General features: G+C 42.7%; 1 protein-coding gene and 1 long non-coding RNA gene across 4 annotated transcripts in view; one reads left to right on the forward strand and one right to left on the reverse strand.

Moving 5' to 3' along the window:
• The window catches only part of PCCA (propionyl-CoA carboxylase subunit alpha), a 357,755-nt gene extending 350,412 nt beyond the window's left edge, over positions 1-7,343 (reverse strand). Inside the window, exon 1 of one of the 3 annotated variants that reach the window (XR_006414646.1) lies at positions 7,126-7,343. Coding sequence is in view for 1 of the 3 variants with exons in the window: in XM_044429576.1 (XP_044285511.1) it covers positions 7,126-7,218 (93 nt within the window). In the remaining 2 variants the exon portion in view is untranslated. Of the gene's footprint in view, positions 1-6,714; positions 7,010-7,125 lie in introns of those variants that run through there. The other 2 variants (XM_044429576.1, XM_044429577.1) reach the window with 2 other exon arrangements.
• Positions 7,344-7,460: 117 nt separating this feature from the next.
• On the forward strand, positions 7,461-24,900 carry LOC123023221. Its single transcript, XR_006414679.1, has 3 exons — positions 7,461-7,920; positions 18,279-18,572; positions 21,578-24,900. It is a non-coding gene; the product is annotated as an uncharacterized LOC123023221 (long non-coding RNA).
• The last annotated feature ends 970 nt before the right edge of the window (positions 24,901-25,870 follow it).

Raw genomic sequence — 25,870 nt, forward strand, 5'->3', positions numbered from 1 at the left:
CAGGACTTTTTCCTCAATTTCTTTCTGTACTTCAGCAAGCCTTGAACTTTCTGCAAGTCTACTGATAGAAATGGTGCCGTTTTGGCTACATAAGCAACAGCATTCATGTCTGAACAGCAGAAGCAGACAGAATGGCATATCCTTTGCTCAGGAAATTAGCTAATAACATGAAGAACTTGCATAAGCACATTGGACTCAATCCAGATTTACACTGGATGAATTCTGCTGAAATTATTATTAATGCTATTAATTTTATTTCTATACTGCCCCACAATTCATCCAAGTAGAATAACAAAAATGGACAGAATACAGATACAATAAATCACAGCATAAATATACAACAGTTAAAACAATGTAAACATATACAAATTATGTAAAGAATGCTTCTCCATCCCTTCCATCCCACAGCAGCCCCTTTAGCCCCTTGAAAATGATACAGCCAAAGTAGCATTTGTCTTTTTTGCAGCCACGTCAGGTTGTTGTCTCCCATTCAGTTTATGATCCACAATTCCAAGGTTCATCTGGCCTCTAGTATTGCTGAGTCAAGTATCCCCCATCTTGTAAAACTGCATTTGGATTCTTTTTCATAGGTGGAGAACTTGCCAGTTATCCCTGCTAAATTTCATTCTGTTGCTTTCAGGCCAGTGCTCCAAGCTATCAAGATCATTTTGAATTTTGTATCTGTCTTCCAGCTTTCCAGACAGAAACAAATCATCTATCCCACCTAGTATTGTGTTATCTGCAAATATGACAAGCATTCACTACAGTTCCTCATCCAAATCATTATTAAAAATGTTGGAGAGTACTGGGCCCAGAACTAAACCCTAAAGTGCCCCACTCATTACATCTCCCCAGTTAGACATTAAATGCTCACCGATAAGCACTCTTTGAGCCCAAATTAGTAGACAGCTGAAGATGCACCTGACAGTTATTCCATCTAGCCCACTTTAAACTAGTTTGTGAATCATGGGGCACTTTGTCAAAAGCTTTGCTGCAGTCAAGATGAATCATGTTGACAGCATTCCCACAGGCCATCAAGGAGGATACCCAATCAAACTATGAGATCAGATTAGACTGGCAAGATTTGTTCTTGAGAAATCCATGTTTGCTTCTAGTAATCACTGCACTGCTTTTAAGATGTTTGCAGTCTGACTGCTTTATGGTGTACGCCAGAGTTTTCCCAGGGATTGATGTCAGACTGACTGGTGGTCTGTAGTTCCCAAGTTCTTCCCTTAAATTTTCTTAAAGGTAAGGACAACATTGGCCCTTCTCCAGTCATGTAGAACTTCTCTTGTCTTGCATGTTTCCTCCAAGACAATAAACAGTGGTTCTGAAAGTTCTTCGACTGATATCTTTATTACTCTAGGATGCAGTTTATTGGGTCCTGGAGATTTGAACTCATTCAAACTAATTAGGTGTTTCTGGATCGTATGCCTATCAGTCTCAAGCTGTAATTCTGCACCTTCATCTTGTACTTCCCCTCTGCCTGGAAGTTATAGATCCTCTTGTGGGAGAAGACTGTGCCAAGACAGGAATTGAACACCTCTGTCTATTCATTGTCAACTCTTATCATTTCATCCAAACTGAGTAAGAAGACCACCATTTCTTTCTTCTTTTACTATGCATTTATCTAAAGAAAGTTTTGTTGTTTTTAGCTCCCTTGCTTTAGCTTTCCTGATGCCATCTCTGTAATTCTGTCCTACCTGCCTTTACTTTTTCTTTGTAGGCTGGCCTTCCTTCCATTTCTTATACATGTCCTTTTCATTTTCAAGACATCTCCATGCTTTTTATGAAGCTGTATTGCCTTCTTCTACAACCTTTACCCTTTTTTTTACTGGAATTACTTGTAATTGTCTCTTTAGCATTTCCTTTTTTTTAAATTACCACCCATCTTTGCCACCAACTCCTTCTATCTTTAGACTGACTTTCCATGGGATTTATCATTGTTCTGAGTTGCTTAACACTGGCTTCCCTAAAATCCAGGGTACATGCTTGCCTACATTTTGCTTTTGCTTTTATTTCCTTTAGAATCAAGAATTCAAGTATGGCATGGTCACTTTCCCCCAGAGTTCCCATAGCTGCCACTTTTTCCATTAGGTCTTCCCTATTAGTATCAAGTCAAGGATAGTCATTCCTCTTGTTCCTTTCTCTTTTTGTTGAAGTGATCAGCAACACATGTTAGGAATCTCTTGGAGGGAAATAGAAGATCTCCATAATGATTACATCACACTCCCTTGAAACACTGGCAATTGCCTATTCAAAAGTTTCATCCTCATCTTCTTCTTGACTGGGTGACCAGTAATAGACTCCAACTACGGTGTTCCCTTTATTTCTTCTTCCATTTATATTAAACGTGATATTCTCCATGGGACAACTAAGCATATCCTCCTACATTTTTCTGCAAAGATATGTATCTTTAACTTACAGTGCAACCCCACCTCCTTTTCTGTTCCTTCTGTTGTTCTTGAACAAGTTATATCCTTCAATTGTTGAATTCCAGTCATGGGAGTCATCCCACCAAGTTTCAGTTATACCTATCAGGTTGTATTCACCCTCCTGTATTAAGAGTTCAAGTCCATGCTGTTTGTTTCCCATACCCCAGGTATGAAAGAATTCTTCAGGGATCTGGTTCTGCCCCCATGCTATTTAATGTTTACATGAAACTGTTGAGTAGGGTCATCTAGAGTGTATTGCCATCATCAGTAGGTGAAGCTATGAATGTGCTAAACCAGTGCCTGGCTGCAACAATGGACTGGGTGAGGGCCAAAAGATTAACATGCTGTGGTAGGTGGTTCTTTTGACCAGATGGAGGGTTGTTCTGGATGGAGTTACCCTGAAGGAACAGGTTTGTAGTTTGGTTCTCCTTGTAGCCTGGTTCTCCTTGATCCATCTTTGCAGCTTGAGTCTCAGGTAGCTTCAGTGGCTCACAGTGCCTTCTGCCAGCTCCAGCTGGTGGCCCAGCTATGCCAGTGAATAGGGATAGCCTGGTTTCACTCATCTACAGTCTACTGATTACAGGGAAGGGGAGGGGTGTGGCCCTATTTCCCTCACAGGGCTTCTGGTCCCTTCGAGGCCAGGTCTGGAATGTCTGTACCTGGCGCTGGGTAATCGAGGCAGATTAGGGATTCTGTTGGTGTACTGTTCACCCTTCTGCCCAACAGACTCCCTGCCTGAGCTGACGGAGATCATCTCAGACCTGGTGCCCAAAGCATGAAAGAGGCCACACTCTAGACCTGGTTTTCTTGGCGGGGCAGGAAGATGGTGATTTGGAAGTGAGGGAGTTGACTCTAACCCCTTTCTCATGGACAGATCACTTCCTCATGAGGTTTGAACTGAGGGCCAGTTTCTCCCTCTGCAAGGTTGCAGACCATATTAAAATGTTCAAACCCAGATTCTTATGGATCCAGATGGATTCCTGAGGACTCTGGGGGATTTTCCAGTTGATAGCGTTGGCACTCCCTATCACTGGTTGATTTGTGGAATGGGGAAATCACCAGGGCAATCAACATGATCACTCCTAAGAGTCCTCTCTCACCATGCAGAGTCCACTCAGCGCCATGGTATATGCCTGAGCTGCAGGCAATGAAGCAAGCTGGGAGATGACTAGAGCGTAGGTGGAGGAAATCCCATGACAAGCCTTACCGAGCACACCTTAGAGCTCATTATGGAGCCTATGCTGTGGCGGTGAGGGAGGTGAAGAAGGAATCCTTCTCTGCTTCTACTGCATCCTCACAGTGACATCCAGCTGAGCTTTCTCAGGTGGTGCAGGTCCTATTACATTCTGGCCTAAAAGGATCCTATTGTACCATCCTTAGTTCACTGTGAGAACTTTGCCCAGCACTTTTGGGATGAAATCGCTCAGATTCACCATGAGCTAGACTCTGTAGTTGATATGGTTTCAGAGCAGGGAGCGTCCAGAGCACTGTCTGGTCCATCATTATTGGATAAGTTTCAATTGTTGCAGCCTGAGGATATGGACAAGGTGCTTGGATTGGTCCGACCCACAACTTGTCTGCTCGACCCTTGCCCATCATAGCTGCTCATCAAAGCCAAAAATGGGATATGTACTGAAGTCCAGGACAGGTTAGAAAAGCTATAAATAAATAAATAAATAAATAAATAAATAAATAAATAATCTCTTAGCTAGACTGCCATAACACACTGTAAATGGGGCTGCCATTGAAGACAGTTCAGAAGCTGCAGCTCATGTAGAATGCAGCAGCCAGATTAATAACAGGGACCCTAGGTCCAAGCACGAATGATCCATTCGGGCCCACTTTCATTTGCTGTTCACATGCTTCTAGACTGGGGCTGGTTTTAATCCATAAAGCCCTTCATAGTTTAAGACCACAATACTTGTTGGAGTGCCTCTTGCAGCCACTGTCCACTCAGATGCTACACTCAACATCTGGGGTCTTCCTCTGAATGCCAATTCTTAGGGAAGCCTGAAGGGTGGCAACAAGGGTTTCTTGTGGTGTCTCTCCATCTATGGAACAATCTCCCCACTGTGGTCCACCTGGCACCAAACTTGTTACCATTTCAGTACCAGGTTAAGATGGCACTTTATGCCTTAAACACTGAGCAGGTTAACTATCCCAGATATTTTTTACAGGTCATTATTTGCTTTATGTTTTAGCTATTTCAAATATTTAAAGTGTTGTTGATTTTATGATATTTTATTGTTTTGTTTTTATGGATTTGTGTTTATGGATATTATGGAGAAAACCACTCAGGGAACTTCAGCTACAGTGTAGCATTGAAAGGAAATATATAATAACAGTAGAAGACTCAGACCACCATGTTCCTTTTATTCTTTGCTCAATTAATTTTTGATCCAGATGCTGTCCTCCTGTATTTCTGTGAAAAGAGATTTATCTTTAACCTGTACCTGCTTCATACACAGGATTAACCTGTAAGAATACAAGTCAGGAATACAAGGATTGCCACTCATTATTATGCCCATATTAAAAAATAAGATGCACAATCATCTGTTTTCTAAAGCTTCTTGAATGAATTCTGTATGGAATCACGATAAACAAGGACCTCTCACAGTGTTAGCCTACAGTCTAGCTCGGTGTTCTTTACTGCAAGGGCCATGGAAGCTCCCAATCACCAGAAGTCTAGCTCTCCACCTTTCCCTATCATTCATTCATTCATTCATTCTCTCTCCCTCTCCCCTCAGTAGCTGTTCACCCTCAGCAGAAGCTCTCTAACTCTGCCTTGTTGTTTGCTGTAACAGTAGGTCAGCTGCTGTGATCTGGACTGTTGGAGGAGATGTCTGAGGTGAAGAATCAGGAGATCTGCTACTCCTCACCTGTATGGTAGTGGGAGGGAGAGGGAGAAAAGAATGCAGGAGCAACTGGACAATTATATGTACTGTAACAGCACCAGAGGCAAAGAGTCTTGTGAATGACTAGCTGGAGTTATACACTGCACAAATGCTGTTGGTGGAAAAAGAGACCAAAGATGGGAGGGGGGGAGAGCAACAAAGACCTGAGCTTGGAATTTCTGCAGCACTGTGTACATGAGAAGAACACTCTCTCAGCAAAGAAGAAACGATCCATCCTAGTCTAAGATCCTAGCCAAGTAAGCTTGCCAGAATTCATCTGCCTGGTGACTCACTGTTGAGGTCTTGCTTGTATGACATTTAGAGGGAAGAGGGGCCCGAAAAGACCCCCAGTCGAATCTGGGAGACAGCGTCACCACTTGACCAGGTGGGAGGAAAGGACTGACTGACACACACACACACACACCCCAGAAAAAGTCTCCAAGTTTCCTCAGCAAGCAGCACAGAAACACAGTGATTCCTATTTGAAAAATTGTGACAAGCACTGGCCTAGCATTTTTATGTCCCATCCACTTAGGATGGGACATAAATGAGCAAAATAAGAAAGCTCAACATTTGACATAACTGCAGATATAGCTGTACAAGCATCAAAAGTTTGATGTCTGAATGAGCAATGCTGGCTGAGTTTGCATGATCAAAAACAAAAATGCATGGTAACTCTTGATGATTAATTGAATTTTCAAGTAGCAGAAGATAAGGAATAAGCAACAAGGAGAAATAATTCGGATGCATTAAAAAACAGTCTTAGAGCTTAAACTAATGATAGCCCCTTCCAATCTAGCCACAGTTAAGCGCTACAAAACGGTGCTTGCATGGTCAGCTCTGCACAAGCTCCACTGTCAGAAGAGAGCCAGAAACATGCATGTGAGTCTTCAAGGATATGATTTCCCACAAATGTACATATATACACTAGTATCTACTGTCATTTTCTGAATTAATATAGATTAAGTCATATACAAAGTAAATATAAATGCTAACAGCACTGCTTGTGGTAACAGTATATACATAAACATACTTACAATCAGACCATACTGGAGAGCCAAACATGCACTATGGTGAAGTTTCAAACTTGCATAAATACATTTAGGCAACTCTCATAATCGCTCTGTCTCTGCCTGTCTGACTCTCTCTCACACACACACACACACACAAACCCATACGCCAACGCACTTACGGACCTCTTATGCAAGGTTTTCTTTGCACCAGCTGTCATGCTTTACTAAAGGGGAGCATCACAAAAGCCCCTTCTTCACGTGCCATAAACGGGCGCAGTCCTCAAATGCAAGGGGGAGGAGCGGACATAGCCGTCTGGTTCCTTGGGGCAAACACATGTCGTACTGACACGTATCCCTGCCCATTACACCTACCGGCAGAGGCCACTAACATGATTCTGTCTTCCTCACAGCTCTCCACGCGGATGCGAGACAACAGTTCCAAATCTGAAGGCAAGCGGCATACAGGCAAAGGCAGGAGCAGACACTCGTACCATCTGCGGCACTACACATGCACACAACGCCCCTTCGCCCAGCGCATAGGCCCAGTTAGGTCACGTGAATTCTGTGTCAGGGGGCTGAAAGGCCAGCCAAGGCTAGAACCGAGCAGGGGGCAGCCTCTCCAAGCAGATACCCCGATCGCCGGCTGAGCAATCCGGAACGCTCTCCAGGGAGAGCAAGCCTCCCTCCCACGCTGCTCCGGTGAGTGCCGCTCGAGTCCACCGGCCCGGCCCGGCCCGGCCCGCCCGGCCCAACGCCTTCAGACCCTCCAGCGAAGCGCCTCACCGGTCGCGCCACGATCAGCCGCCTCAGAAGTCGGTGTTGCTGCCGCTGCTGCCACACGCCAGCCCGGCACAAGGAAGCCGCTGCCGCCATCATTCTCGGCCCCGCTGCCTTCGCCTGCGAGCTCTGCTCGGCGGACTGGGCCGCCCTTTCACCTCTCGCCTTCTCGACCAATCAAAACCCGCTCCTTCCCGGTTACGGGCGCCCACGGCCCCCTCCCGCCCGGGCCCGCGCTCGCGCTTCTGCTCGAGCGCCTCGGCAGGGCTTCCACCGCGCCGGGAAGGGGGAAAATAAGGAGTTGCGGAAGATTCGCGCCCGGGAACGGGCCGGAGGTGGGTGGGAACGCACAGTCGGTGCGGCCCTCCGTCCTTGCACAGGTCACGCCTCCTGGAATCCTTTGCGTGCGAAATCCGGCGTGAAATTCTAAACAACGGGAATCCCGAGTAACGTTCATGGGATCGGAGTTGCACTGTTGCTGCAGCCCTAAATACAATGACGAAAGCAGCTAGCCCCAATCTGGTGCTCTCCAGGTGTCTTGACACTAGAACTCCCAGCATCCTCGTCTGGGGATGCTGGAAGTTGTACTTCAACACAAGTACAACAGGCTCAAAAAGGTTCTACTGGAGAAAGATAGAGTGTCCTGTATATGTTTCGACCGAAAAAAGTTATACAACGCATCGTAGGGCTTTTGTGTCTTAAACTGCACAGAATTGCATCCTAAAACACATTGGATGCATTGGCATAAACTTCTGAGTAAACTTGTTGGAACATCTCTTATCCAATATGGTTCCTGCTCAGGTAAGTGTTTTTATAGCTAGCCTTCACTGACATGCAGTATGGAACTTTCCAGAAATTAAAGATTAATCTTGCAGGACAATCTCCTCACTTGCAGAGTGTACAGATGGAAAAGGCACAAGTAGTTCTAGCCAGATTGCTAAAGGGTAGCAAAACAGATGTGTTTTACCAGCTTTCTGTTAGCTTCAAAGGTTCACTGGAACAGTGATACCACAGTCAGTGGAAAATGTGTACACAGAAGTCAGAGAGGATAACAACTGCTTGCGTCTTCTCCCCATCATTACATATTTTCTGCCATGCAACAGAATACAGGCCCCTACCAATACTGTCAAATTCCCTGAAAAATCATAGAGGAAGCTTTCAGAATTAGAAGGGAGTCTTTAATCATCAACTCCCAGCTACCTAAAAAGACATATGTTTAATAATGCAATGACTAACATGTGATTAGCCTAGAGAAGGCCAGTCCATCTCTACCTACCACTGCCAAATCACGCAGCTTTGTAACACCACATCTCATTCACCTTCTGTACAATCCTGCCAGGTAGATGGGTAGATTTTAAACCTTCCATCATAGCTAATTGCTGGCACTGTGACTTTATTTCCAGTGGATTCTAGTCCCTGCTAAGCCAAAGAGATACCTGGATGACTTTGGGCCAGTCATAGACTCTCAGCCCACCCTACCTTGAAGGGTTGTTGTGAGGATAAGTTTGAGAGCAGCAGCAGGAGAATTATGTGAGCTGCTTTGAGTTCTTTAAACAAGCAAAAAGACAGGATATAAATCTAAATAATAAATAAACAGTGTGACTGATAGAATTGGCTCGCATGATCTGACAATCCACCATTGTTTAATTTACATTACATCATGCCAAGAGCTGCAGGTGCCATGCAACTGGTTTGCTCTGGCTTTCCATGTTGCGTGTATGCAAATAGCAGGGGTTGTTTGAAAGTTAAACAACCCTCAAATTCATGACTTGTTTTAGGGTCATTTGGAGGCTGACCTCCTCAAACAATCCTTGCCACTCGGGCTTGCACAATATGGCAAGCTGGGTGTCCATGGGCACCATGTAAACTTGGTGGTCACCCAGCACTGTGCAGTGGCCCTCACAGGTAAAGTAAGCCACAGTGGTTTGTTATGTGCAGACCAATTCTCTGCATTATTATTCTCACCTAAATATGTATGGGACTTCACTGTTAACCACTGGATTTTTACCTTGTAGTATATTACCACTGAACTGATGCTCAGCACTCCTTACTTACAGATACTTCCTGTGTTTTCCTTTATCCCCCCCCCCCCCACACACACACACTGTTTTCTCTCCCTTACCTTACTTCAGTCATAGCACCAGCAAAATATTGTGTGGTGGAGACTGAAAGGCAAAAATATATTAGATAGAAGCGAAGCAGTAAACCATTTTTTAATCACACAGGTGAAATGTATGCAAAAGAATGCCAGATTTTGTATGTATCCTTAACATTTCAAAGGGTACATACAGTTACCTAAAAAAAAAAAATCTGTACAGTGAAATGCCCTGATTGGGGTTCACACCCATCCCTTCTTGTCTGAGTCAGCTAACTGCTAGAAGGGTAACACAGTTAATGTTTCCTTTATCCATATGTGTTTGCAAAACCCAATAATTGCCCCTTAGAGGGAAGAGGTTATTGTTCGGATAAAACTTGTATCGGAACACTCTTCATTTATCTACCTGATTCCTGCAAGTTAATGTATGGCCAGCACAAACGGGTTCTCTATGCCCTTTTGACAGCCAAAAGACTGAAAGAATAAATATTGCCCTACAGTGCAATGGATTGCATGACTTTACAACACTTTCAACAAGTAGCATGTTTGTGAATAGATACTTATATGGATATTTAATTTGCTTTTGTTGAAGGTTATGTATAATTCTTAGAAAGCTTTATTTTCATATGCATGTTCAAACATATTTAATATCCATGCATCGACCCTGATACATTAAAATTTATATAGCTACATCTTGTTTTATTTCCCCCTTTTTACTCTTCCCCCTCTCAAAAAGAAATAATGATTCATATCCCTCTTCTTTCTTATCACCATTAAAAATGTGTGTGCACCCAGAAGATTCTCAGCAAAATGTTTATGCCACAAAATCCATAACCACCCTTCAAAATGTCCACCTCATAGCACACACCTTATTTATTTATATATATGATGATAAAGAAAAGCATTCTTGGATATATTCTTGGATATGTACAGGGATCCAGTTACGGGGCTAAGAACAACTTGCCCTCTGGACTCCCCTCTGTGTTACATTAAAGATGCTTACCTTTTATGTAAAGAAATCTCTTAAGAACAATTTCATAAAAGCCCACAAGGAAATCCCCATAAAGTGTACACATTACTTTAGATACCATATGGATAAATTGAGGAAACTAAAAATGTCTCACACAGTTGCCCTTGATAAGGTTTTGCCACCTGCCAAATCAGTTCTTTGCTAGTCATACCTATATCTGAATATCCTAGCACTAAATAGGAAAACAGTGGGTCCGCTCCTAAGGAAAAAATAACAAAAGCAATAGTTTAGGTCTGCAGCAGTTGTGATCTTTATTTTACACTGAAAGCAAAGTGCTTTCCCCATCATAAATAGATTTCAGAGTCACTCAGTCCTTAAAGGTTAATGCCTGCAAGGCAAACAGCATTCAAGCAGTACGCCACTTCTCAGCACGAGGTATCCTGAGCTGATGTTGTGTCAATATTTTTTAAAGGGCAAACTGACTGACCCTGTGAAACTGTAGGCCAGTTATCCTGCAATCAGGGCAATCAAGGACAAAATAATAGGTGAATGCAGAACTCAAGGAGAAAGACCACAAGAGATAGAAATATAATTTTCTTGAGTTCGTTCACCTTTTAGATTTGAATAATGAGGACAATTAGGTCAAACTGGCATGTATAGATTAGCATTCAGCCAAACATTTCCCTCCCAGTTTTCTAATCTCTTTCTAACATTTTAGTATATATATGTCTACACATATAAAGCTCGTGTAAGTATAACAGGAAAATATGCCAAATTACTCCAAATAAATCAAGAGTAATATTATTGTATTGCCTAGAGAACGTTTTCTCTTGGCTACTGGCTACCCATTATTTTCCTTCTCCCTTCCCTAAAGCGAGTGCTTACCCTCCCTGTTCATATCCCTGTAATCTGTCATTCTCTTCCTGAAATTTATTTATTTATTTTGAAAATTTGTAGGCCGTCCATCACTGTTGTCTCTGGATGGCTTACAAGATCATTTCAATCCTCAATAAAATAAGTTAACTGTTCCACACTGAGCATAAACCTACTCTATTTAAAACAAATAAGTCTTACACAATTGAAATTACTATATGTTAAAATATTGGTCAAATAAAAAGGTCTTGACCTGGTGCCGAAAAGCATATAATGATGGCGCCAGGCAGACCTCTCTAGGGAGCGCATTCCATAGTTGGGGCACCACCTCAGAGAAAGCTCTCCTCTGAGTACTCTGTCTCCTAACCTCTTTCAAAGAGGGTTCCCAGAGGAGGGCCTCTGCTGCGGATCTTAGGGTGTGGGAAGGCATATAAGGAAAAAGGTGTTCCTTTAGGGATCTTGGTCCCAAGCCGTTTAGGGCTTTATAGGTAATAACCAGCAGAAATTTTGGTTCCAAAATGATACAGAAGTGCATAATACAGCAGCCTTGCTGAGGCTAGATAAGCTCCTTAGATAAGAAACTGCCTGAGATCTTTCTTTACTTCTTTACATCCATCATGAAAGAAACATAAGATGCAAAGAAATATAAAGCACCTCAAGAGTTTGAAGTCATTTTCAGATGTAGTTAGAATTCCATAAAATTGAATTTTAGGATATATGGCAAGCCAAGGATTATTTTCCTTGGTATGAATCTTTATGACATTGAGATACCAAGATTTGGTTGGATAAAAACAATACAGATTTATCACAAAAAAATTTGCTACAGAGATGATACCCAATGATCTTTTAAAGGATTGCATACATAGAACACTGATTTTCAACATGCAGTTGATTTTTTTCTTGCGAAGTCATCAGTGCTCGCTTTCCAAAACACACTTCCAAGTGGGACTGGTTTAAGTAGCTGCAATGTGGGAAAACCAAACTACTACCTTCTGCTGCTGGCACCATCATTCTTCAACGTCAGAGTTAATTAAATCAACAAAAAACACTTTCTATGAAAAACACAGTTATGCTATCTCCCAAGTTTTCAGAACTGTGTATTGAGAATTTATTAGGCTTACCTTAGTCAAAATGCTTTAGCATCAGATTTCAGCCAGATTCCATCTTTGTGTGCAAGGTGTGACAAATATCCCAAATTTGTCCTGTTCTGAACACCAGTTGAGATTATTTATTTATGTATTATATTTATATCACACCGTTTTTCTTTTCAGGAAATTCAGGGTGGCTTACATAATTCTCCTTCTCCTCTCAATCTTATCCCCACAAGAACAACCCTGTGAGGTAGGCTGGCTCAGAGTCTGTGACTGGCCCAAAGTCACTCAATGAACTCCATGGCTAAGTGAGAACTAGAACCCAGATTGCCCGAGTTCCCTGAAGTCCTCCACCCTTAACCACAACACCTTAGTGGCTCTTGATGATGATGCCTGTTTCTTCCTCACATAAAATGGGATTTATTTCTGTGTTCTAAGCCATAAAGAAATTAAAAATATCCATGTCCATGACAGGATGTGCTAATTAGGCAGCCTGTACATAGTAGATTGTAGGTACTATGGTGGAATGGTAGATGTGTAAGAAACCAGTTCCAGTACAAGCATATTCCAGTGTATGCATTAATCACAAGTAGTAGCTAACTTTTAATTAATTCAGTGACAAATGTGGAGTCCGAATTAATTATGAATAGGTCCTGGTATGTATTGGTGAGGTGATCAGCATCTGCCAGAAACTATTTCCATTGGAAAGCTTGATTTGGGTATATGATGCTGAAAGACAAGTTTAGCCAGTATTGCTAGGGGATCAGCCCTATTTCAGGAAGTTACCCTGAAATTGCCAGTGTGCAGCTGGAATGAGGGAATGCCAGTCAAATGACACTACATGACTGGCTACAGTCATCTAGGTGTAGAGGTAGCATGGAGTTAAAAGTGTCAGCCATTCAGCCTGCAGACTTCTTGGAAGCCCTGGATCCTAGTTAGCTTGCATGTGCAGGATTCTTGGCATGATGTGAAATGGAATTGTCATGGGCTGAGATGAATTCAGGGTCTCTGGTGAAGCTTAGGATAAAAGAGCGTACAATTTGCATAAAATTTGCATGTGCTAATTTTTAATCTATATAGATACACATTTTGAAACAGCTACTATACTTAAAGGAGAAATAAAATACATCTCTAGGGAAGACTGACTGGGTGACTTAGGTGCCTTCTCAGACTGCTGTTCAGATGCTAGCTGTTGAGGCATCAGTTCAAGGGTTCTACTCCACCTTATTTATTGCATTTATTTATTATTACATTTATATTCCACATTTTTCCTCTTGCAATGAACCTTCCATCTCTCACTTCTTTTTCTGGTTATAACAATCACGTGATGTGGGTAGGCTGAAAGTCAACGACAGGCCCAGTGTCACCTAGTAAACTTCATGACCAAACGGGGACCAGAACCTGCATTTCCCATGTCCCAATCCAATACTTTAATCACTACGGCACCTCCGATCTCTCATTCTTATGGTTCTTTGCCTTGGACTAGACAACCATTCAAACTGAGAACCATTCAGAGAACAGACCTCTGGCAGCTCTTAAATTATCATTGTAAAGTAGGACATTTGTAATCCACTTCCACTTTCAGCACAGCCTATATATATTCGCATCTGTGCTGGGTTTTTATATATATGTATCCAAGCACTTGTCATTATGTGCTGCAGATATGAGTAGCATCAGGATCTGATTTTCAACTCAGAATGTCAAAGTCAAGTTACAGTGATTTTTATGTCTCTTCACTTAGCTGATCAGTAAGAATAAATTAAAATCACATTGCTTTATCTTTTTCATGCAGTATTTTTTAAAATGCCCCAGCTGCAGGAGCCAGTGCTCATAAAGAGTAATTCAAGCTAAAATAAATGTTTGTCCTCTAAGGCCAACTCATACAGTAACTTCATGTCAAAACTAATCATCCAATGAAAAATACCACATATATCTTGGATCCAACTTTTATTCTTCCTGTTAAATGTTTTTACAACCTATCAGTTGGCAGAGAAGAGAGGCAGCATCCAAATTATATATCTTTACCCTCTCTGTGCAGGCTTATTACATTACACAACAAAATCCTTCAGCACTGACGTCAGGGTCTCCCATATATATGAGGCGCAGAGGCACAATGGCCTCATCTCTCCCTGTTTTCATTTGCTCAGCATAAGGGTTTCTGTTTGCAGGCCCCATTTTATACATAGGCAACCACCTGCAGGGCGACATCAAAAGAAGCACCCCACTGGGGCCAAGGGAAACTGACTAGGATTACAGAGACAGAGAAAGAAGGCTGCAACCAGAATGTCTGCAACCAGCTGGATAGGAGACTAAAAAGCTTGATGAAGAAGGAAACAGGCTGACCCAAGTCATTTTTCCTTCCTTGCAAGGAACAGAGACACTTTACGCATGGAAGGAGCTTATTAAGACTGAAAAGAGGAGGAAGAAAGTATTACACACTACCCTTCCTAACAAACAGAGCCCACCCCAACTTGATGGCCTATGCTGACTGGGAATGATGGGAGTTGCAGTCCTATATATTTGGAGGGCACCAGGTTACAAAAGCTGATCAGCCTAGTTCCATAGGGCACCATCCTACTCCCAGTAGTCCCAATCTAAATCCCATTGAATTCCATCAGAGTTAAGAAGGCTTAATGTAGAGCAAGATTGCAGTACCAGGAAATAATGCCATGATTAATGCAGCATAAACACCCTATCAGATGCTTCAAGACTTGTATGGGTGGTTTGTAAGAGAAGCAGGAAAAATTACCGGGATTAGGTTTTAACACTGATTTTGTTCCCTTGCTTTTTACATTTAGATGAGATTTACTATAGTACTGGAGAAGGTAGTGTGCAGTTTTGAAAATGTTTTCAGGAAAGAAAGATCATTCCTAAAGTGGTGAGTCATTCCTGAAATAGGAAGGGGTGGTTTTACTGAGTGTCACTACTTTTTATTTTATCTAAAGGAATAGAATTTAAAATCATCCAGCCACTAAATTTTCTCTGTGCATTACCGATTCCAAAAAATGAATGAATGAAAACATAATTTTATATCACCCATTAGTAGAAGTACTGTAAGCGATTTTCAAAACAAAGCTTAAAACCATAAAATAGTGTAACATAGTAAAACATAATAAAATCATTCATTGAAAACCGAAGGAAACTAAAGGCATAACCAAGATCAAAGCCAGTGACAATGCAAAGATCTAAAACTGCAGTAACATGTTAAAAATACTGAAGTGCTAAAAATCTTAGGAAAATACAGAATCTGCAAAATATCACACTGTAAATGCCAAGTGAGCTTCTTTGGGCAAGTGATTCCACAACCAGGGTGCCACCACTGAAAAGCCTTTCTCCTTATTATCATGGACCACCTCTCATTTGGTGGAGACACCTGGAGAAAGGTCCCTGGGAATGATCTTAGGGTCAGGACAGGTGTTTGTGTAAACACAGAGATGAGGGGAGAGGGTTAGGATTATTGTTCAGTTCCAAGCCATTTAGGGCTTTGTGAGTTAATATCAGCATTTTGAAATCGGCCTGGAAATAGACTGGCAAGCAGTGAAGATCATAAAGCACAAGGATGATATAATTATATCAGCCTGCTAACAGGATACCACCTATTTTGGACCAGCTGGAGTTTCCAGATCATTTTTGAAGGCGACCCCATGTATAATGGAGTGTAACAATGCAAATGAGAAGCTACAAAAGCATGGATTATTGTATGTGGGTTATCTCTGTCCAGATAAGGAAACAGTGCAAATGTGGAGTCTCTACGGTCTGGTGGATGAACTAAGACATCTGAGATCCAGGTTCTAGCCTTCATACTGCTTTGAAGTTCACTTGATGACTTTGGCTGGTCACTAACTCTCAGCTTAGCTTACATGTACTTTACAGAGTTGTAGTGAGGATAAAATGGAGAGGAGGAGGAGGACCAGGTAAGCTGCATTGAGTACCTCGCAAGAGAAAAACTAGGAAGGGTATAAATGTAATAATAATTATATCAACTAAAAATAAATGCAAGTGCAAACTAGTACTGATATGGATTTGCACTGATGCACATTAGTGCACTCTTGTACATCTCTAAAAGTAATCCAGTTCTATCAATGAGCAGATGATGGAAGGAGAGTTGTTGAACAATCCATGAGACACCGGTGAAACAGATTTAACAAAACCTGTACATCCCTAGTCACAAATGATAGTACAGACACTATCCAATGGGATAGTGGGCAACTGTATCACTTAGATCCATGGCCACAGAGCCCTTGTGATTGAAATTCTCTCACTATGACTAAAACAAGAAAATATTGAATTTTAATGATTCTGGTGATGCAGTCTTTCTAAAACAGCAGTATTACGTTCCCTAGAACCTATGCCACACCTGTGTATGAACTACGTATAATGTGGAAAGATTGCTATACAGGAAGACACTGTGTGCTTCGCAAGCTGTAGAAAATATGAGCAAGACTGCATGCATTCCACACCTCCAAGCACACTGCACAGGGAGGGCATTTTGATTAGCTTGAAGTGCCACAGGTCAGGAGGTGCACTGATTTCCCAGTAATTGTGCTCAGTTCTAAGCACATCTGCTTGCCTAAGAGATTCTCAGGTCAGGCTCTAAGAAGAATTGTTATAAGAGGACAAGTAAATGGGCAAGCTTATGAAATAGTGTGTAATGCTGGTATAACTCCAAATACTTCAGACCAGCTAAGCCAAAGTACGGACTCTCGGTTAACCAGGACTTAAGCAACAGGCTTAAAGACTGCAGGTGGCGCAGTGGTTTAAACCGCTGTGCTGCTGGCATGGTAGATCAAAAGGTTGCCAGTTCGAATCTGCACAATGGGGTGAGTTCCCGTTGTTCCATCCCAGCTCCTGCCAACCTTGCAGTTCGAAAGCATGCAAATGCAAGTAGATGAAAAGGTACCACTTCAGTGGGCAGGTAACAGCATTCCGTGCACTTCAGTGTTTAGTCATGCCGGCCACATGACCACAGAGACTGTGGACAAACACTGGCTCCCTCGGCTAGGAAATGGAGATGAGCACTGCCCCCTAGCGTCAGGCATGACTGGACTTAATGTCAAGGGGAAACCTTTACCTTTAAGCAACCGGCACTCTCAAGCATCCAGCAAAAAAATCAAAGAAATAATACTTTAAATAAAAATTAAGATAAAATCAGTTTCCAGCGGAAATGTAAGTTTAAACTTGGTGCATCGCATCTGCATGCTGTGCCTGCACACCGCGCTGCACTGTGAGTGAGCCCACATGTTTGTCTCCCACTCCAGTCAGTTCATCATGTGTAAGCATACCATTCATTGGGATCTGTTGTTATTCCAATTTTGAGTTCAACCCAAGCCTGCCGAAAGAGATCCCAAGTAAGCATAAATGCTGAGCGCTTACCCGCAAGAAGACGGAAACGTGCAGGAGGCTTCAGAAAGATGAGAGTCGTCCAGTGCTCATGGCAGAATTTACTGTCAGTTCATCATTAAGGCTCAGTCTCAGAAAGTAGAAGTTTGTCTTTATTGGTCTTAATTTGCTTTTAATTACTGTATTTCAATATTAATATCAAGTCAATACATAATTTATGGTATGGTACAGAAAGGGCCTATGGTACAGAAAGGGTATGGTACAGAAAGTATTAGGCCTATTTTTAATAGTAACACTCAAGCAACCAGAAACTACATTTATCTGGCACTACCAATCCTCATGGGTGCTGGTTAACTGAGAGTCTACTGTAGTTGAACATATGATGATTAATTCCACTGATTCTGTTGAAACAAATGGAAGAAAATCTGATTAACTGAGTTACGGAGTAGACAACAAATTGCACCACTGCTCTTTATAACCAATTATTTTATTTCCAACTATGGCCTGAGTTAAACTGAAAAGGCAAGCTAGAATTTGATGAGGAAGGAAGGTTCCAAGAGATAGATACTGGTAAGTCAAAAGCTTCATAATTTCTGTGTCAGACCCTCTCTTCCTAAGGTCGCTTCTTCTTTTCATTTAAACCAGGACATTGTGTTGCCTGCCTGTTTCCTTTGTCATTCAGCCCAACAGAGCCTACACTGCATACTCTAGATATGTATAAAGCACTAGCATTTTACAACTCCAGAACTGAGTCGTTCCAATACTCATAAACACTCTTTGTCTGTTACAGAGGCAGAAATAAGGGGCAGCCTGTCTCCTGTCAAAGAGTAGCAGTCTGGGTGATGCAGACTGTACCACAGACTTGTGAAGCGCCAGGGCTCCAATTTCCAGTTCATCAGAAGGCACATACAACAGGAGCAATGGTGACATCAAATGCCCCACTTGCTGGGATCCATACATGGGAAATTTGCAAGGCAGCAACACAGTCAATTCCATCAACCTTCATCAAAGTACTACAAGCTTGACTTCCATGCCAGATCAAACTGTGCTTTTGGAAGAGCAGTCGTTTTCCATCCAAGCAGAGGTAAGTTTGCTGGTTGCCCATGCCTGTGATACACAGAGACTGAAGAAGAAAACCAGGTTGCTTATCCACCAACCCCTCTTGGTGTTGTATACAAATTTATTTTATCATCCATTATTAATTTGGCTTTGTCTACATCAAGGGAGAGAATGGACAAGAATGCCTCCTATTTATAACAAACAGCAAGGTGGGGGAGCAGTTCCCAACAAAATGCTCTTTGCTGTTAAATCTTCCCGACAGCAGGCTGTGCACAGGTGCAGAGCCCAGATGTGTGAATGCACAGATGCCCACTCAAAGAACAATAGTTGCAGTTAAGCAACCTGGTTTAATTAATTGAAAACACCTCCCCCCCCCCGACACTCCCAGGTAAGCAAGGATTGCAGATTTAGGACATACTTCTATAAAAGCTCCCGATCGTGCAGCACAGAGTGATCTTCACCGCCCTGTCTCTCACCTCCCCATCCTTCCATCCACCTTACATTTTTCACTAGGCAGGCTTTCCTGCCCATCTCCCCTTCCCACCCACAGAAACCCCCCTTTTGACCACTTTTCCAACTTCGGAGAGCAGCAGGCCCAGTTCCAAGTTCAGAGAGTAGCAGGCAGCGGCTTCCAAGGTCAGGGTGGTATTTCTTACCTCAGAGGTGGGAAACCTGCATTTTCTATCATGCCTGAGACAACCTCTAGATTATGGGTCTTCAAACTACGGCCCAGGGGCCAGATCCGGCCCGCCATGCCCATTTATCCAGCCCGCCATGCCCATTTGGACCTGCCGTGCGCGCGCCCATCCATCTCGCCCCACGTGCAAGGAGACAGCGGTTTGCTTACTCAGAGAAAACAATCTCCCAGCGAGCAAGCCGCTGCCTCGTGCGCCCACCTCGCTGTGCGTGCCCGCCCCTGCCTCGCCTCCCCTCACCTCCCCTCGCCGCGCACCCCGCCCCCTCGCCGGCCTGTGCACGCTGCTGGCACCAGCTTTCCGGCCCATGCGCACCACCGGCACCTTTCAACTGGCCCCCTGGTGAAAAAGTTTGAGGACCCCTGCTCTAGATTGTATAGGATTGCTATTATCACTGCAGGTGCTAGAGAGATAAGAATGAGCCCTTTCTGGGAAACCAAAGCCAACTGCAATGATAGAATGTGGTCTTTTTCATAAATTCCCCTCTCCTCCGTTTGTCACTACTTGTGTTAAACTCCCGATCATGCAGTATAGTAAATGTGAAGAAAGCTATCCTTTGCCTGCCAGACCTCTAACTAGAACAACATTGTCGCTCCTATTTGTTTTAGCTGTAATCATTCTGCTGAAAACGTCAAGAAAGAGAACTGAAAAAACAGTTAGAAAAGGTGAAAGTAAATTGTACATAGTAAAAGTGTTGAACGAGTTTGTCCAGCTTTGTGAGAAGAGAGCAGCTTCACACCCTAACCAGTGCCCCATCTTGCCATCCTCTGGAAGCAACCACGCTTCTTAAAGGCTCTGCTGATACCCCACTCCATGGAAACCACTTACGATGCACCGCTTTGCAGTGATCTATGTTGAACCACCAGAACTGAGGGAGCATGCTAAGCAGGCTCATGTCATTGTTTTAGCATGGAGAACCAATCGGTATTGTTCTAAACAGCCGTGCGTGCTCCTCATCTTCTTGCTAAATTAGACCCACCACAAACTTTTACTAAACCAGCACTTCCTGTTTAAAATATATTTGCATTTTATGGTTGCTTTTGATGTTGTTTAGGTGGTCAAGCCATTCTTCAGCCATTCTTTGAGCAATTCTTTTGTAATGGGAAAGAATGAGCAAAATGTTCTTACTAAATCAACAAAAAAGTATAAAACATATGTTTCATGATTTCTTGCCAACCAGGGCAAAAATATTCAGATGAAACAGAAATCTAAAACTGGGTAATAACCAAGACGTGCTTACATATACAGGTTTACTTTCTCAAAGTCTTCCTAACCAGATAAAATTCTGGAAAACTCATTTGAAAAGAATAACTAGACTGTTCCTAGACTGATAATAGCATACCTGAAAAAATGCTGAGCATGTAGGCTTGGTGATTGTTACTTAATTTGTTTAAGCAGAAAAGGGCTATTTCTACTGCGGAATACAAATTAGGGTAATTATGTTGTGATGGAGCACTGCATGTTTAAGATGAAAGGTTTTCTTTACAAAAGCTCCTTCTTCACTTCAGTAGACGAATATAAAATCCCACTTAAACAACATGGCATTTTCCATATTTCCATCTCATCAAAAAGCCTGTTAATCTATCGTTTTTAATTGTACGGTTAGGAAGGGAGTTTTTTTCTTTCTTAAAAAGACCCTTCATCATTTAAACAATTAACACAGATGCAAATGTGTACACAAGTATAGGCAGGAATTGACATTGTAAAGTGTCAGTTGTGTAATGTGTAATAAAATACAGAAAGCTCTTTATATTGCATTACATCAAAGAGCTTTGGACCACAATCTAGAGGGCTGCAAGCCAAAAGGGGAAGGGACCACTCATGCAGTTGGGCACACAGATGCAGAAGCCCTTGCATGCATACTTCGTTGCAACGATGAGATTTCTATAGCAGAAAAGATTCTCTGGATATATTATTTTTCCTTATACGTAGCTGCTGCACAAGGAAATAACTGCTCCATATGTTTTTATCAGCAGAAGCAGATCCTGGGTTGCAGCCACAGACCTGACGCAATTATTTCCTTGTAGCCCAGGGGTGGGCAACTTGTAGCCCAGGGGTGGGCAACTTTTCGCATTCCAGGTGTGTTGGCCTACAGTTCCTATCAGCTCCAGCCAGCATAGCATTCATGCGAGATCATGGGAGTTGCAAGCCAAAACATCACAAATCGCCCACCCCTGCATTAGACCATACTTCTGTGAAAAGCTGTCACATCATTTACAGTGGGGTATCTATTCAGTAGATGCCTTCTGCAAGACCTGGGAATATCCAGATGCTTCCAGATGCTTCTTACCTGCCACTGAAATTGCCTAGCTATTCTGTTATTTCCTCCTAACAGATCTTTTTGGTGAAAAGGACAAAGAGGTATGGAGTGGTGGAAAAACACAGGGTTGCAACATGAAGATGATGTGGCCTAGATCCTTACTAAGCCTCACAGACTCTCTGGCTTGATGAATGATGATGCACAATAGGACAGTCTGGATTCGAAATTCCTGAACTGCAGTGGAAAAAACTGTTTTGCTTCTGGGCCTGTCCGGGCTGCAGCTTCATCTTCCCATTTCTGTATCACAGCCCCCAACAGAGAAGAGTGGGGAGTGGCCTGGTGCCCTGCCAGGGTGCTCTGCACTCACTGAAGAAGGAGGCATGACCAGGTGGCAAGAGGTGGCAAGGCTAGCACTAGAGAGGCCCGGGTTCAAGCCCCAAATTGCCCTGCAGCTGACTGGGGGACCTTAAGGTAGTGTCTCTCAACATACTTCACAAGGTTGCTGTGAGCTCCTGAGAGGACAGGTGGGATACAATGGAAGAAATAAATAAATCGAAGAAATCAGCTCATGGGCCATCAAAGCACAGTGCAATCTAACATTCCATGTATGTGCAGACTAGAGTGGGAGAGAAATAAACCAGTGTAGCTGATTCCCAGAATTAGAGCTGTCTAGACATGCCCTGATTAAATTAATGAGCCTAAACCTATTCACTTGGATTTTGAAAATGTTAGATTTAACTGTCAGTTAATTTGAGAAGCACAGAAATCAATTTTCCACTTTGGAATCACCAGACTCTGTTTAAGCAAATATACTCTGATTTGTTAATTATTTTCTTCACACTAAATATTTTTCTCAAATCAATATTTGAAGTTAGGGGCAAAAATGTTTTAATAAAGATTACTTTAAATGACGGAAATTTAAAGGAGAGCAATTCAATTACCAAAGAACCAGATCAAAGCACATTTTTGAAACTGGCATATTTATAATGAATTATCAAAGTAGATGCAATTTCATAAAAAGCAAACACAAAAATGGTTTCAACTTCCTCTCAGCTATCCACCTAGAGAGATGAAAATACTAGTTTGCCTCATATGCCCCCTGTACACCAAGAAAAAGAAACAAGATTGTTAGTCTGGGCATATGAGTCAAAGACATGTGGTGTCTTCTTTCATCCTGTAATACGCTTCTAGAAATATTATTCTTTCTAGTTCTTTTTACATGGGGAGTGGTTGTGGCTTAGTGTTAGAGCAAATGCTTTACATGTAGATGGTTCCAGGATCAGTCTGTGGCATCTGCAGGTAAAACTAGGAAAGACTCTTGCTTTGACCAGTCAGTGTCAAAAATATTAGGCTAGACCAGTGATGGCGAACCTTTTAGAGACCAAGTGCCCAAACTGCAACCCAAAACCCACTTATTTATCGCAAAGTGCCAACACTGCAGTAAAACCTGAATACTGAGGTGCCCTTCTCCATTTCTCATTAGTCTCCTCCTCTACTTCCCATAGTCTTTCAGGACTTCATTGGTTTCAGTAGTTTCTTCTTGCCCATGTGAACCAGCCATACGTTATCTGGTCAGCAACCTTAAAGGAGCTTGTAATCCTGAAAACTTACTGACAGCTTACCATGTAAACTTACAGCAAACTGTACACATACTGAGAGCCTGTATGATGTAGTGGTTAAGAATGGGACTGGGACTCAGGTGATCTAGTCTCCACTCAGCCATGGAGCCAACTGGGTGACTTTGGACCAGTCACAGACTCTCTGCACAACCTGCCTTGCAGGGTTGTTGTGTTCAGCCGTGTCTTCAAGTTGCCCTTCCTCCGCTCTCCTACAGTAATGTTTTCTAAGGGATTCCCCCAGGAAGAAATCTGAATTTGACTGAAAAAGTATGTTGAAGCCTTTGAAGACTTCATATTGTACAATCTTTCAGCATGATGTGGTGATAAAATTGCTCCAGATTTGCATGACAGGTACATACCAATAGCTACATTGTCCCCTTTTTGATGAAATATTCCACCATGGATAGCCTTGTTCTCCTAGCCCCTGGAATTCTAACCTATCCACCTGCATAAGAGCCTTATCTATGTGGAGGAATTAGCATCCAAAACAGATAAAGTTGCTGCAGGGACTTGAGCCGTGTCAGTTTGCTTCCCAGACGACAGCATGGGACCCACAGATCCATTGGTGAAGGGCAGATCTTCACCAGCCTTTTTCTCACATGATCCCTCCACACAAGCATCACAGAAGCCACCTTGCAATGTATTTGAAGCACCTTGAGCCCTATAGTGCACAGGTAATCGTGTCTAGTATGCCCAAGTCATGCAGAGCCCCACCTTCAAGAAATTTAAGGTTCCCAAACCCTGGGGCATCCCAAACAAGTAGTCCAGTTTGAGCTAGCAGTCTATCCCTGCTTCCCCAGCAAACAATCCTTTTGGTCAAGTTTACCAACAACTTGCTCCTCCAGTACAAGCAACCCAATGCATTTTCCATCTATTGTGAGAAAAGAGAGGGTGGCACCCTGAAAAGTGTTACTCTTTACAGCAGAAAAGGATGGACTTAGGCACAGCCTTTCAGGAAGTCATCTGGAGTCATTTCCCAATAGAAACACAGTCAGAGCTGGATCTCCACATGGAAATTATGGAGATCAAGACCAGCTGTAACACCCAAGCATCTGTCTCTGGAAGAGGAGCAGCAGCAGCAGCAATGACAACGCAATGTTGTTGAACTAAACATCCTTATGACGCATTCACTTGCTACTTCCAGAAGACCATTAAACATATAAGACACAAACCTGAAGTGGTCATTCTTCCTAAATTGCCTTAGGTGAGCACAGGAAAACAGTCACTACCACCTTGATTTAGTATACCTTTCCACAGAGCCAAGTGGCCCTTCCTTCTCTGGTTGGGAGAGGGTGAAGAGCCTGAAGGTAAAGCTGGAAATGAAGAAATGCAGCCTGAGGAACCAGCACAACAACTGAGTCTAGAAAATCCCGGATGGCAAGTGAAGGAGGAGCTTCACTCGTCAAAGCTTGCTGGGTGGCATGTCTCCATGACAAGTGGCTCTGCTCCTACTTGACCAGCCATGTTCAGAAGGTGGTGCTGGGGGATTACCGCTCTGTGCCATGGAGTCCCCCCATGTTACCCCCCATGTTACCGCTCTATCTTACCCCCATGTTCTTCAACATCTACAGGAAACCACTTGGAGAAGTCACCAGAACGTGTGGGCTGATATGTCTGCTCTGCCTTTCTTTTTCATATGACGCAGGTGTGACAGTAGATGTTCTGAATTGTGATATGGCCTTGATAATGGATTGGATAAGGGCCAATAAACTGAAACTTAATCCAGACGAGACAGAGATACTATTGTCTCTCTAATTGTCATTGTTTTAATGTATTTTGTATTCGATGTTGTAAGCCGCCCCGAGGCCTTGGCAAGGGGCGGCATAGAAATGTTTTAATAAATAAATAAAAATAAAATATTGGTGGGGGGACTGTCTGTTCAGATGGTGACATCTTGCCTATTTTGGATAGGGTTGCACTCCCCTTAAAGGACTGGGTTCATAGCTTGGGGTGTTCTTGGAGCCTGAATTATCACTGGAATTCCAGGTGGACTCAGTGGCCAGGAGCACCTTCTATCAGTTAAGCCTGATTTATCAGTAGCAGCCCTCTCTGGACAGACCAAACCTGGTAACAGTTATATACTCACTGGATTATTGCAATGCATTTTACATGGGGCTTCTGTGGAAGACAGTCCAGAAACTTCAGTTGGTCCAGAATTTGTCAGCAAGGCTGATTAACAGTTGAGGTCTGTTTACCAGTTGAGAATGATTACCACTGGTTACCAGTTGAGGTCTGGGTCCAATTCAAGATCTTAACTTTAGTGTTTAAAGCCCTAAATGGCTTAAGGCTAGGGAATGTAAAGGAGCACCTCTTCCCCTGTGAACCTACCCAACCCTTTAGATGTTCATCTGAGGCCCTTCTGAAGGAGCCTTTTCCTCAGGAAATAAGGAGGATGGCTACAAGAAGAAGGGCCTTCTTGGAAGTGGCACCCCAACTTCAGAATGAGCTCCCCAGAGGGTTTTGCCTGGCACATTCTTTGTATTCCTTTCAGCACCAGGCAAAGACCTTTTTATTTCACCGGTATTTTGTTAGATTGGTTTTAATGGTGGTTGCATTTTAATATACAGCGTGGCTATGCCTTTTATGTAATCATAGATTCTGTGAAGATGTGACATGGGTGTGCTTTTATTCTTTTATGATGAAGCATTTAATATTGTATTTTATTGCCTTATATGGTTTTAATATGATTTTATTGATTGTATATGTCTGTAATCCACCCAGGTAGCCATGTGGCTAATGGGGTGGGTTA

This window comes from Varanus komodoensis, unplaced genomic scaffold (assembly GCF_004798865.1).
Source record: "Varanus komodoensis strain SLA01 unplaced genomic scaffold, ASM479886v1 scaffold2, whole genome shotgun sequence".
Taxonomy (NCBI): domain Eukaryota; kingdom Metazoa; phylum Chordata; class Lepidosauria; order Squamata; family Varanidae; genus Varanus; species Varanus komodoensis.